General features: G+C 40.8%; 1 protein-coding gene across 1 annotated transcript in view; it reads right to left on the bottom strand.

Moving 5' to 3' along the window:
* Positions 1-7,618: 7,618 nt before the first annotated feature.
* LOC117882840 (carboxypeptidase B-like) overlaps positions 7,619-15,141 on the bottom strand; it is a 30,819-nt gene continuing 23,296 nt past the window's right edge. Inside the window, exons 10-11 of the mRNA XM_034781678.1 lie at positions 11,990-12,074; positions 7,619-10,210 (exon numbers count right to left, since the gene is read on the bottom strand). Coding sequence (XP_034637569.1) covers positions 10,023-10,210; positions 11,990-12,074 — 273 coding nt within the window. The 3' untranslated portion in view covers positions 7,619-10,022. The remainder of the gene's footprint in view (positions 10,211-11,989; positions 12,075-15,141) is intronic.

Here is a 15,141-nt window from a genome sequence, read left to right as displayed (position 1 = left end):
CTAGGGACTATCATTTACTAGCTTGAGGGGGACCTCAAGATGTTGCCTTAATACAAATGAATGACAATAACATACAGTAAAGATTCATCTCACTATATTGTGAGATTTGCTGATGGATAAATTTGTACTGTAAGTAGATATTTAGGGTATAAGTTTGTTATTCGTAGTAAAATCTCAACTTAGTACTGTACAACTAAAGAAAAATAGAAAACAACATACAGATTATCTGGGCTATTTGTCCATATTTATATTTTGTGCAATAGAGACGTGATAAAGCATCCACTGCTTCCTTTGCAACTTCATTCTGAGTTTAGAAAGAGAGAGAGGGAGAGATTCATTTTAGAAAAATTAAATGCTTTCACTTTGAGTCACTGAAAAGATCTGAGCTTTATTAAGCCAGCAAAATGTGCCTCCATAACTTTTTGAACAACTTCTTGTTTCCTTGATCTCATTAATTATCTAAGCCCTAGTTTAGCTGAAAAGAGGAGGGCAGTAGTAAATGCCTCAGAGAGGCTCTGTCATGTACAGGCTCGTGTTTCACCCCTATGACAAAGAACAAATGGATTAATCATGTGTTTTAGGTCTATCCTAATTTGTCTGCCACTGGGCTAATGGGAGTTGGCCAATGGCTTTCTTTTTCTTTTCTATATACAAATTATAGTGTGGTTTTGAATTACACCTGTTTGTCTCTTTTAAACGTGAATTATGTGGCCAATTACATCCCTGTGTCTTAAACCAGACGTATACAGTATGTTTAATTGTTGTGTTTTGCTCATCATTGTGGTATCATAAGGCATTGTGCAGCATAAGGCCACATAAGAAAGTAGTTTTGTACTCAGGGCTCCATGCACTTTTACTGTTCAGTTTTCTCTTCAAAGAATTATTGGAAAATGCTGCAGTTTGGTATTGGTTTGTATGAGAAAACCATAAGAGGTTTTTTTGTTTTTGTTTTTTAAGAAAGAAGTATCATTCTGTTTTACATTGGGGGGGGGAGCTGGGTGTGATGTACAGGGTACTTCAGAACATCAGTGTGTTCTCTGCTGGGAAGCTGAACAAATGTCTTAGGAGTCTTTCCTCAGACAGGTTTCTGTCTTCTATCTTCTGTCTGTGTTTTCCACTCTATGCATCTGAAGAAGTGAGCTGTAGCCCACGAAAGCTTATGCTGAAATAAATTTGTTAGTCTCTAAGGCGTCACAAGTACTCCTGTTCTTTTTGCCTCAGACAGAGAAGATTAGATTTCATTTTGAAGCTGATTACAGGGACACAAATAGATGGCTGGAGCCTTGCTCCTTTGGGTCCTTCATTATTTCCATCTACGTACTTCACAATATACTAGATACTGTAATGCACAAAATGTGGTTTCAGGTTAAAGAAAAATTAATGCTCAGGTATTGACTTTACACATATGGCCCCTATGTTTCCCTCCCTGGGGCAAAGGCAAAAGAGAGGAACATTTACTTCAAAACCTCTGCAAGGTTTGGAGAGCTAGATCTCCCCTGAATGCTGCTGCCAGAAATGTGATGCAGGAAGGGATCATGGTCTATATTGCATTGGCTGGTGATCCATGGGAGACACCCCTTGTAACATGGATTGTCAGGGCATTAGGTGGAGGAAGTCTCACTTGAGCACCCCCAGTAATTGCAGGCTAGCCAGCCTGGTCTCTGTATTGCCTTTAGGCTCCCCTCCATTCCTCAAAGCACCACTTTGGTTTGACCTGGCTAGCCCCTGATTGGGGGAGCTGGCCGAGTCGAATTTGTGTGAGTGGCATTGAGACATGGTGCATGTAAGGCTAAGATTTTGTCATGGCTATTTTTAGTAAACGTCATGGACAGGTCACGGGCAATAAACAAAAATTCATGGAAGCTGTGACCTGTCTGTGACTTTTGCTGCTGCAGCTCCATGGTTTCCCCTGCCACCATGGTGCCTGGGAGCTGTTGTTTTCTCTCTGCCTGCAGCAGCTGGAAGCTGCAGGCCCCCATGCTGGGAGCTGCAGGGTGACCATATTTCCCAAAGAGAGAACGGGACACCCCCAGCTGCTTGCCCAAGGCATCCGCCCCTCCCAGCCCTCCAGCGAGGCTGTCTCTCGTCGCTGGAACTCTGAGGCGGGCCCCCTCAGAAATCTGTCATCTGTCACTGGACCCTTGCAGGGGGCCACCTGTCGCTGCTGTCGCTGGAACCCTGCCGGGGCCCCGCTGGCTGCCAGCTCCAGAGTCCACCAGCCCTGGGGGCTGAAGCAGAGAATGTCGGGGAGGTCTCTGGAAGTCAGGGATTCCGTGACATCAACATAGCCTTACTCATGGGTCTTAGTGCCACTCTCTCAAATTTGGCCTGGTTGGCCCTCCCTAAGGTCACAACACCTCAAATGGGTAGTTGAGCCCAGCCAGTCCCGTGGGAAAGGAGCCAGGAGGTAAGGGTTGGTGTCATGTTCTCGGGTAAGTACCAACTGGCAGCCCAATATACCTCCCATCCCACAGCTGGGCGACATCCTGGTATCCATATCCTCTCATACCCCCACCCTGGTCTTCATCCGCTTCTGCCCCCAAACTCCATCTCCGCCACCACTTTATCCTCTGCCCCCCATGGGCCTGTGTGGGGTCTATGTGTTTTCTGAGTTGTGTCTCAGCTCACTGCCCCTCTCCCCCAGTTGCCAGTTGGAGGTGGGGGGTTTCTCCAGTTATTCGCATCTGACCAGAGAGTCAGCTCCAAGCCTCCCTGCATGGTGTGCTTGATGTGTATAAGTAAATGTTACACTCCTTAAAATTTGAGAGAGGGGCCCACAATAAAAATCTGCACTGTGGCCTATCTTCCTGTTCTCCTGCCACTGGCCCTGCCAACACACAATACTCTTTATGAGCAGTAAAGTAATTCCATACACTCTGTGCTCTTTTATATTTACAGACCGTACAAAAACACTCCAATTAATTAATTTGAAACATGTTAATTTTTGTAAGAAGCCTCCCATAGATAGTAACGTTCGAACCTGTAGTAAAGTATTCAGCTCCATTGAAAGGCTATAACCACTCAATTCTAGGTATAGCTGTAAAATACTTTAAAGGAGGTTTTGGGTTCCAGGACCTGGTCAGATTTGTCCATTAACTTTGAAAGGGGGAAAGAGGGAAATGGTTCATGTTCCTGTCCCCACCATTTTCTCTTAATTTTCACTCTCTGCCTTCACTGTCATATGTCCAAGCTATCATTCCTCCTGCTCAGAAATACTTTGGAGTAGCATGGCATCATCATAGGGCGCGGTTCAAAAGCTATTCCAACATGGATGCGAGAGACCAGTTTGGGATGATGCTTAGCCATATTAGCGGTCTGTGCAGCAATCTTAAATGAGGGAACAATTATCAGACCCTGAAATGTATTTAAATAAGGGTAAAGAGCAGAGATGAGTTTGAATATTACCCCTGCACAGTGGGGCAAATCCCCACCCCAGTCAAGGTGTTGCAGTGCTTCTCTGGAATCATCAGCCCCAGTCCAATGCACCTGTGAGATCTGACAAACCTGGAGATGGGTGGGTCCTTAAAAGGGAGAATCCCTGCTCAGTCCAGGATAGCACTCTGAAGGAATAGCACTGTAACTCTTGGAGATTAGGGAACAAAATTCGTTTTGACAGAAAAAATATATTTGTTTTGGTTAAAGGAAATTGTCATATCTACCGCTTGTAAACAGAAACATGGCAACAGAGGGATATTGTGTCAGAGAAGAAAGTCAGTGAGCACATGAATGTCTCCATTCATCCTCCAAGTAGACGAGTGGCTTTATAGGCATTATGTACATTATGGCACTCAGTTTTATTAATTTTGTATAACTAAGGCATGATGAATACTAAAACTGTTCTGTAGAACAGTACTAGCATGACCAGGATACATGCTACAGGAATTCATGTAAGGCTGGAGAAGATGGAGAAATTTGTGTTTCTTTGATACACCGCCCAGATGAAATTTTACCTAATTGTCCCCTATAGCAAATGACTTGTCTGTTTTCAGGATTCCCATTGATATCAATAGGGGCACTTTGGATAGACTAACCTAATATATGGCCCTTAGTGAGCAGAATCCAGCTAGGCAGAGAGGCACCACACATTATCAGTCACAGAGGCCTAATTTTTCAAGAATGCATTCAAAGTGAACAGTGAACCATAATGGCATGTGCACGGATCAGAGGAGCAAATGAAGTGTCTGATGTAATTGGGAATAGGAATGTTTATACATTTGGTTAGGTGATGGGGCCCTTAAACCCAAGTCAATTGCAGGTGCATGTCAAATTTTTATAAAGATCATGGAGAAGTTTTGATAAGAGGTAGAGCTGCTCAAAGAATTTCCATTGAAATTGTTTTTCAATGGAAAATTTGGTTTTCAATTATATAGTTTTTCACAAAAAGCATCTGCTTTCCATGGCTTTGTTTTAACAAAATTGAGATTGTTCATGGAAGACCCCCATCATTTTCTGACAAGCTCTAGTGAGAGAGAGAGAGAGAGAGAGAGAGATGAGAGGGGAGTAAGGGAAGACTAAGAGAAGAGTGACATGAACCATCCTCTTGGAAGACAAGGTAGCAAAGCTTGCACCTGCTATGCAGAATGGTCATTCCCTCCCCCCCCACACATTTCTTTTAAACTCTGAGATTTAAAATACATCTTGTCTGTGCCTCATTTGCTACTGCGCATATTCCTCTAAAAATCCTATGTCTTTCTGTCCTTTGGCACATCAGAAACACCTTATATATTTCCTTAGACTGTGAGAGCATTTTTAATTTGAAATCTCTATGCTGGAATCATTTATTATGTGAGGAATATGGGCAGGTGTATATTGGTGGGAGAGCAGATATCAAAAGATAAAGTGAAAGGAGAAGGGGTGGGAAGTGAAAAATAAGGATGGAAGAGAGACAAGCGGGGAACAGAGTAAAGGAAAGAAAATTGGGAAGTTGGGGATTTTGAGAATTCTGAGAAGAGAGAGATGTGAAAGGAGAATTAAGGGAACCAGGGGAAAGAGTGAAGGAAACAGAGATATTTAGAGGAAGGAGAGCGAAAGAGGTAGGGGGACGAGAGAAGTTGAGATGCTAAAAGGAGAAAATGAGACAGTTAAAAGGCCGAAGGAAATGATTTGAAGCTGCAAATAAGAGGAAGCAGAGAACAGGAGATGGGCAGGGAGGAAGAAGTGATGACCAATTTGAAGTTTAGATATTTTTATGCATCCCTGCCTCCCCTCCTCCCAAACCTTCTGCTGGTCTCTACCATCCCTCTTCATTCACCTACTGGAACACTTGATTAATGTCATCCTAGTTTCAACACAAAACTAGGTGAAATTTGGTGGTTTCTACTAAGTTTTGTTTGAAGATTTGGGTTGTGTTCCAGCCTGGAACTCAGTGATCACTTGGAGCAAAACCTAAGCAAATATTCACACATCCCCTTGCAAATGAAGCTCCGTTTTCTTCAGAGCTTTGTTATTTACTCCTTCTAGTGAGGGAGTCACACCTGACCACCTACATCATGCAAGCACCACAGGATGCCTCCTAATAGTATTGTAATATCTCATCCATGTGATCCATTGTCCTACTGTCATACGTCTATTTTCTGGTGCCAGTATTAGAAACTGCTCAACTAAAAATCTGTAGACAGTTACCAACACACTAATCTAATTGATTACTAGCTAAGAGATTTCTGTTGGAAGAGACCACAAAGCACATGGTCTCCCATTACTCTTCAATACACATGAACTACTGGTATTTCATTCTACTCCAGGAGAGTCTGGACATATCTGGATTGACCCGGAAATCCAGTTCCACGTTAGCAACTTCATCATGAGCTGAATCCAGATGACAGAAATCAAGCTGCACAGAGAAATGAGGAGTGTCTCGTTTTAGTGCTTACATAGTGCAATTGGCCTGGTGAGTATGTACAGTTGTAATGAAAAACTGTTGGGACAGTGTTACCACAACTCTAGACATTGACTGATTTTATTTTTTAAATTGTGAACACACATTTATAAAGATATTTACAATCCTACTTTCAGAAAACCTCATCTATTTTCTCAATCTTCAAAATCCTTAGGAAAGCATTTATTTAAATAAAATATTGTTAGTACACTCAGATCTGAAAATGCTATGTATCCTTTAGGGTCTATAGTTGGCCCATAGGGACAAGTGCATCTCTGATGTGAATGGATGCAATTCCCTTGATGTTTATGGAGTTCTGCCCACTTATACCATGGGTGAATCTGGCTCATAGAGTGTTTCATGTAGATTGTAGGTGAATTTGGCATATCTGGTCTTTCAAGTTAAGTCCATGTGAGTAGTGACCAAAATTGTTATATCTGGTTGTTTTTCTGCTTGCTTGTGGGAAATAGATTTAATCATTTCAGTTCAATTTCTGGTGGACAAGTACCCACATCACAGAAACCAGGCATTAATTGGCCACCTTGTTGGCAGCCTAAGAAGAGAAAATGAGGATTGAAAATATTTTCTCGCCTTTTGGGAGACTTTTCTAGAGCAGGACTGAGGCACTTTGGCAAGGCATTTTCACTGCTGTACCTGTTGTAGGGATAAATGCAGGACTCTTGTCTCGAGGGCTGTTGATCTGGCCACTTTCACAGACACTAAATGTGCTCACAAATTATTTTTTAGTTTTAAAAAAGTGCCATCATTTGTTTAGAAGTCTTGGACTTTCCCCGATTTGTACTGTGGTACTTTTCACATTACCCTAGGCTGACACAATCTTTATCAGCTTCTTTGATAATTCAACAAAACTGTCTTGTTTTTCTTTTTTTGGGGTGAGAAACATCCTTTTTTCTGTCTGTAAACTGGGGTTATATATCTATCAAAGATATCTATATCACCCCAGTTCCTGGAATATCTGACAATCTTTAATGTATTTATCCTCAGAACACCCCTGTGGAGTATGGAGTAGCTATTATCTCAATTTTACCGATGGAAACTAAGATGCTAGGTGACTTTCCAAAGGTAACACAGGAAAGTAGAGCACAGAATTGAACTTGGGTCTCCCAAGTCTCTGGCTAATGCCCTAACCACTGAACTGTCCTTCCTCTCTTAGTTCTCTTACCACAAAGCCATCATAAATTGTGTTAATAGCTGTATAGAATTCAATTCCTTTATTAATAAATTGTTTGAAATGCTTCTCTTGAGTTAAAGATGTGTTAAATATTTCACAGGAAGATGGTTTGTGGCTTTCATTCCATTCAATATGTAGACGGATCGGAACATGAACCAAGGATCATTACATTTTGGGGAAGTCATGAAATAATCTATTCTGGAGAATGTCCAATGTACTGCTGAGAAGCCTCTCTCACTATAGTGCAGTATTATGGTAATTAGTACAAATTATTTATGAGATGTTGAAGATAGATTTTACAGTGCTAGAATTTAATATGCCTTTTTCAGGCTTTTCTGCATAGATTGCTAATCTGGAGAATGAGCAGGAAAATGTTTTGAGTTCATCTTAAAACACCATTAAGATGTCAAATATGACAATGGCTCAAAATAATATTGACACCACCAAATAGGAATAAAAACTAAACATTTATGATACATAGGTACACAATGTAGCTTGTCAGCTCAGGAAACCAGAAAAAATAGAGCACAAATTCAACTATACTGCTTAAAATTACAGAAGATCAATCCCTTCCTTCCCAATGTATTTTATACTTGCTCTGCCAGTGATATCCTTTATTGTTAGGAGTTGTTATAAACCCTTTGTTATACAGAGACTGCACCACAGTACACAAGGCTCAGTTGTAATCCCAGATAACAGGTGTGTGTTACACTATATCTTATAAAAGTAATCAGCTACTCGGGGTATACATGAGTATTAGCAGATTTTGTGGGCAAAACGGTTAGATGATGTCTAAGATAGCGTAACCCATAGATTCCCTTAGACCTACTTACACCTGCTCTACCAATGCATAAAGGAGTCTAAATTAACGTAACTTAAATTCCCCGGAGCTGGGAGAAGGTGTATATTAAGTCTGGATGAGGATTCTTTAACACACACTTTCTTATGCCTTTTTCCACCTGCTGCTTATACTCCCTTGTACATCAGTGTAGGTGTAAGAGAGAATCTAGCAATGCCACTTGAGGTACCGCTTCTGAATTTGGCCCCATATTATAATGATGGATGTACAGTATATGGTGAGTTACACCTGCATATCTGAGATTTGAGACCATTGCAAGAAGCTGAAAAAAATTAAAACAAAGTGAAGAGTTAAATATATGGCACGCTGTGTAAAAATGTCTTCGCTGTATGATGCTGGCCAAATCCTTCATGAAGTTCACTTGTTTGTCATTCTGAGGATTCACATGAAACATTTTCTCACTTCAAAAGAGATCAGTAACCAGTCACAGCCATAACAGTACATTGTACAGTCCTGTTCGGTTCCAGCCCCTTTCTTTGTCTATTAGTCCATTTGAAGTAGGGGTCCTCTCATTTGTCTGGTACAGCTCTTCTGTGCTACAATGTGGACATAATATTGAACTAATGTGATCATTGATACAATCTCTGCCAATGATCCTCAGAGAGCTTTCTATCTGTCAAACGACGAATGTGAGGAACAACATGAGTTGCTGCAATCAGGCCTAAAAGCAACATAAACTTCATATTTCTGCTTTTTCTCTGTATAGCAAATACTGTCTGTCACATTTTATATTTCCCCTTCTTATTGCTCAGCAAGCAACTGACTTGCTCTTAGAGCTTCACTGGAGATTGTTTTATTATTATCTGAACCTTCCTACTCTTCAAATGGCTGAAATGCTAATAACACTAATGACTCTAACCTATACTAGTTGGGAAAAGAGCACATCTAGTCAGATGGACAGCTTCTGGGACTTAAAGGTCATGGCTCAGAAAGAGGGTTTAATTGCCTTTCTCAGTATACCAATCCATCCACATTTTAAGTAGTTCCTCAAGTTCCACCAGACAGCTGTCTTGCATGCAGAGAGAATCCATACAGAATTTGCTCCACTGGCATTTTGTTTGGTTTTGTTCATTTCTGTTGTTTAGCTATTGAAGTTTTGCTGGGAGTGCAGGTGTTCCTGCGTGTCTGTGCATTTGGTTCTCAGTCACAAAATGAAGCTAGCAGCTCAGGATTTATGTTCGTGGTTTTGATTATTTGATTCAAGGATTACATTCTACACAGGCAGAAATATAAAGACATGCGCATACCTACCTGATGGATCATATACAACATATGAAAGTCGTTACTTATCAGACCGACTTCTTAACTACTGCCCATATTGCTTTAACTAATTTAAACCTGTTGGAACAAAGCCTGAGTAATCAACGTAACCATTTTCTATATGTGTGTGTGTAGAATTTGTAATGACCAATGAAGTTTATCAGTTCATTCCTATGTTATTATTTTTCATATTTTCTTTATTATATTTAATTTTCAGTTCAAACGCTAACCTGTTACATTTAGTTTTCAGGACAGGACCCCTACCTCCATTCACATTATCTGATTTTTGATCTCAGCCTGCCTCTGATATAGGGATGGATTAGATATAGTCATTATTAGGTTTTCCCCCACCTCCATTATTGTGGGGCTCCCATTTGCCCTCACTCTTGTTTCGCCTAAGAGCTAGCTGCTATTAAAGCTTCTGATTAATATTAGCCTAGTAAGAGAGGTCCAGGTTCTGCCCCTAGATCTATCATACAGCTCCACTGCAGTTAATGCCCCATGATTGAATTTGGTTTAGTGATCATTAAAGAGCTTTTAAAAAACATGTTAACTGGCCAAACAGTCAAAATAGACACTGGTGGTTTCTTCATCCATTCAATCCAGTCGCTGGAGTAACAGATGTTCTATCAATATTCAAACAGTAGATGAGTCATTGTCATTTTTATTTGTGATTAATAGAAAAATCCCAAGATATTTCCATTGGCTCTAGAGCTCAAGTGTAAGGGAGAACTAACAGCACCCTGTAAAGCAGAAATCATCAGCCATCAGGGAAAGAGAACAGAGGGGATAGTATATTTGAAACAAGCTTTCTTGAATAATTTTGCAGTACCATTCTAATATAAATGCTCAAGGACATAATTGGCAATATATTTAACAGCTATCAGAGTCTCTTCAGAGGTTGGCTTTATCTGAGATTCAGGGAGTGCAAATCCATATCTGCCTGTATCACGGAGCTCAAAGGTGAAGGAGTACTTGATACCCTGATCATAAGCCCAGTCATCAGAGCCACCAGCAGCAGGATCTGCATTGGGAGAGAAGAAAACTTTACTAGAAAAGGACAACAAGCCACTGGTAATCAGTGGGATTTATTATAACTGATAACTATTATACCATATAGCTAGAAATATAGGAAGGGCAGAGGAAAAAGCAGTGAGAGTCAATGAACCATTTGTTTGCATCCAGAATATGGAACAGAGCTTGCCAAACACTTTAATAGCCTTGAAAATGGAAATCTGTAGCTGTAAAAAGAGGAATATAACCATGTCCCCCTTCTAAAAATATAGAAGAAACAATCCTGATCAGAATACAGAGTTTGAGTTATTTTGCAGTGCTGCTCTCTCCTCACTGTAGAGATCCCTCCTGAGAAGCAGTGGGAGGAGTATATTTTGCCTGAGGAGAGGACTGGAAGCATGATATCCGCAGGAGCAAGGATCTATCACATTGAATCTCCTGTCTCTGGAGGATCTCCCTGAGATCTACACAGAGCTTTGAAGATCCACAAAGCTGGGGATACGAACTCTGCTTTTTCGTTGGGAAATAAGCTCTGCTCCTTTCCCTCTTGATGAGAGAATTCAGAGTATACTCTCTTGGTTGTTCCTTGTAAGGAGAGAATGGGGTTTTAATACTTTTTATCCTATAGGTGGTCCTCAAAATTGCTAGGAATCCCCAAAGGCATTTTTAAAAATCTAAATAGATCTTTTAAACATTGACAAACAATTGCAGCCATTATATTTAAGACAAAAAAAAAATTGGCTTCCAGATTGTTAAGTCCTGCAATGCTGAATTTCAAGCAGGCAGTAGCCTGAGGAATTAGGAGCCAAAACATCTGAGCTATACAACTCTGGAAAACTGGGTTTGGAAACACCAGGTCATCAGCTTTATAACATTGCAAAGGACATAACACAAGAGCTGGGTTTCAAGAGAGGATTAGAGTGAGGCTGGAATTTATATATTTTTAAAATCAGCACACAGTAACAGAAAGTAACAATCTGCTGGCTAGAGCCATGAAGGCAAATTCTGGTCAAAAAGGTTTCACATACTATTGTCGCATAGGTTTGCAGGCCCCAGAAATCAAGACACTCACAGGCTGAACAAGTCCAATTCTCTCATGTTTTAATCTAATTTTATCTGTTTGATTTAGGAATTCCTAGTATGCTCATCACCTTAGTATTTGGGCGCTACATAGTTATTGTGCGAATCTTATTGGTAACCTACAGGCACATGTTTGCACATTTGCAGAACTGGAAATGTTGCATCCACACCTTCAGGACAGTGAAGTAAATGGGACTACTTGCGAAGAAAAGTACTACTCAACAAGAGTAAAGATATCACAGTCTACACCAGGGGTCGGCAACCTTTCAGAAGTGGTGTGCCGAGTCTTCATTTATTCACTCTTATTTAAGGATTCGCATGCCAGTAATACACGTTAAAGTTTTTAGAAGGTCTCTTTCTATAAGCCTAGAATATATAACTAAACTATTGTTGTATGTAAAGTAAATAAGGTTTTTAAAATGTTTAAGAAGCTTCATTTAAAATTAAAATAAAATGCAGAGCCCCCCGGACCAGTGGCCAGGACCTGGGCAGTGTGAGTGCCACCGAAAATCAGCTTGCATGCCGCCTTCGGCACGTGTGCCATAGGTTGCCTACCCCTGGTCTACACTACAGGAGGGAGGTAAGTAGAGTGTGTATGGGCGGGGCTCATCTTATGTTTTTTTCTTGAGTCATAATACATAATTTTCTCCCACTGTCTAGAGAAATAATTCTTACTACAGTTGCTTATGATATTTAGGTTAATACTTACAGATTGTTGAAGCACCTGAACCAGAGGTATATTTTGTGCCATACAATGAAGCCAGCTCTTGAACTGCAGCTTTAGAAATGGTATTCTATAAGGCAGGACAATTGCAGAATAAGAAGTTATTCCAGACATTTAAAGTTTTACTCAGAAATTTGAGTTAACTCATGAGGGCCTCATTTTAGAAGTTTTAAATTATTTGTAACTGTTGTTCCTCTTTGAGACTCAGTAACAGAGTTTATGTTGTCATCGTCTAACAATCTGCAAATGTCTACACTTTGTTCATGTAGCATCTCAATAAGTAGTCTGTACTCAGAGCTCTAATTATGAAATTTATCTGGAGTCTGGAAACAAAGAGCACAACAGGATCCAAGGATTACTGTATTTATCAGAAATGTGTACTTGGATCTGTGAGAATAAACTAAAAATATGAAATAAAATGACGGTGAGGTTTAGGCAACAGTGGATGTATATAGTGAAATGATGAAGACAGCATTTTCTTCCCACTTACACAAGTATAAATCCAGAGCAACACAGTAAAAGTGGTATAAGTGAAATCAGAATTAGATCCTGTAAAATGCAGATGGCAAATGTCAACAATAGTATACCCAGAAATGCAGGAATTACCCTGGAGCCTTATACAGCACTTCAGTGATTTCAGTTTGCATTTCCTGTGCAGATTGGGATCCATCCAAGTCCCACTGACTTCAGTGGGGGTTGCATAAAGTCTGTCAACACTGAAATGCAGCTCTGAATGTTTGCATTATGAAAAGTTACAGACTTTCCTTTGGAATGTGTGGCTTTCCCATTTCTTCATAATATGGCATGTTGGTAATAAAACTATGGAAAGTATTCCTAAGGGATGGTAAATATTTGTCTGTATATCATTAGTTGAGAACAGATGTTCAGCATGCAAACAAACAATGGATTACCATATCTGCCTCTGTAGTTCAGAGTTGAACATGTGGTATTCAAAAGACTTTCTTCAACTCTCTTGTTTCACTCTAGATTACACCATAAATTATTTTCCCAAGGAGAAGAGATATTTTAAAACATTCTGACTTCCATTTAGTTCTTGCACATTTTTATGAATTTTCCAAAAGCTGCATTTGAAAATGGTTTGAAAAATAGATTGGTAAAGTGACTATTTGTTTCTGTGAAAGTAACAACAAGCCATATTCATGGTATGGCAGGTTTTTATATCATGGGATTGTAACTGCTTCCAGTGGGATAAAACAGGTTCACGGTGCAAAATTCACATTGAAAACTGAGTTTTGTACACCCCAGAATTCTGGGAGTTTGTATGTAGGGCTTTGGTTTGTCGCATTACATGGAGGCCTTTTACAAAAGCCAGGTTTAGATCTGAGAGCAGGTTCCAAGCACTCCCCAAAGACTGGGTGGAATTTAAATGCAGGGCTTTGATTCTGGCCTTTCTCTTCTCTATATATATGCAACTGAAGAAGAGTGCTGTTGCGACATACAAAGAAACCCCTTGGAATCCTAATAATTAGAGTAGTTAAATCTTCCACTTCTGAAAATTGCCTTAATGAGGATGCTTCTCCTATTAAAATCCATGGCAATTTTGCTATGGATGTCCATGGGACTAGTATCTGCTATTAGTGATGTATCAAATTTTGTTCAGTCACCTTTTGTTTATATCGACTTTAAATCAGTGTGCAAGCAGCTGAGATCTGCAGATAAAAGATTTCTTGTTCACCTCACAAAAGAGTTCTGTTGCAAATTTATAATTTGCTTCCTTTTATAGTGAACATAAAGAGAAAACATACAACATGGCAGTGCCTTGTACTGTGGATGGGACATGGTGCTAATATAGTGTCTGTGGGAGTGTGTCATTTCCTCAGTGGCAAGAAACTAAGTAAAATAAAATAGGAATATTTCTGATAGGGAGGGAGGGGGAGGCATTAAGTGTCAGCTAGCTGCCAAATGGCAAATTTAAAACATCAGATACTTGTATCTGCCAAATTTAGGAGACTAGCTATCAGAAAAATATGCTGGGAAAGGTTCCTATGAAAAGGATGACCCTACTGTGGATCAGAATTACCATAATGAGCAGGCAGCTGTAAAGAAAGGTGCTTGTAGAGCAGTGGTGGGCAACCTGCAGCTCGCAGGCTGCACGTGGCCCATCGAGGTAATCTGCTGGCAGGCTGCCAGACCGTTGGTTTCCATTTGCATGGCTGCCCGCAGCTCCCAGTGGCGCGGGCCTGGCTGCCGCTTCCTGCAACTCCCATTGGCCGGGAATGGTGAACTGCAGCTTCTGGGAGCTGTGGGCGGCCGTGCAAATGTAAACAAACGGTCTGGTGGCTCGCCAGTGGATTACCCTGAAGGGCCGCATGTGGCAGGTTGCCCACCACTGTTGTAGAGGAAGAACTGAAATTCTCAGCTATTGAAAGACACTCTCAGGTTTTCCAGGTTGGAACATGGTGTTGGAAATAAATGGCCTATTTTATAATACGGTAAACTGACTGTGCCTGTGTGATTTCACCACAAAATAAGTCGGTAGCAGAGCTAGGAACAGAACCGAGGAGTCCTGATATCTGATCTCTTCCTGTGATCATCAGGCAACACTCTTTCCCAATTGCTTGCTTAATGTATGAAAAGGGCTAAAAAACAAAACATCAGCACCAAAATGAAAGTGCCATTTTATAGCAACCAAAGCAAGAACATTGAGAAGGTCTAAGTCAAAAAAATAAAAAATAAAATAGAAAGGAAAGGAAAAAGGAATAATGATGGCAAACAATTATCTTTCTTAAAACAACGGGGAAACTGGAATGAGGTTTCACTATGTGCCTCATCTTGTCTGTATGCCTAGTACTTTCAAAAGGGGAAACAGTATCTAACTTTTGTGAGATGAGACCTAGGCCTAGAGTCTATGTTCTTTGTGATGCTGATAAAAGAGGAGGCAGTGCTGTGGTTTTTCCCCTCTTAACTTTGAAAACCTCTTAGCTCTCTACAGACTCTACTCCCGGGGTCGGCAACGTTTGGCACGCGGCTCGCCAGGGTAAGCACCCTGGCGGGCCGGGCCAGTTTATTTACCTGCTGATGCGGCAGGTTCGGCCGATCGCGGCCCCCACTGGCCGCGGTTCGCCGTCCCGGGCCAATGGGGGTGGCGGGAAGCCACAGCCAGCACATCCCTCGCC

This window comes from Trachemys scripta, chromosome 9 (assembly GCF_013100865.1).
Source record: "Trachemys scripta elegans isolate TJP31775 chromosome 9, CAS_Tse_1.0, whole genome shotgun sequence".
NCBI lineage: Eukaryota > Metazoa > Chordata > Testudines > Emydidae > Trachemys > Trachemys scripta.
The sequence above is the reverse complement of the archived record's forward strand: the minus strand, read 5'-3'. Positions and strand labels throughout refer to the sequence as shown.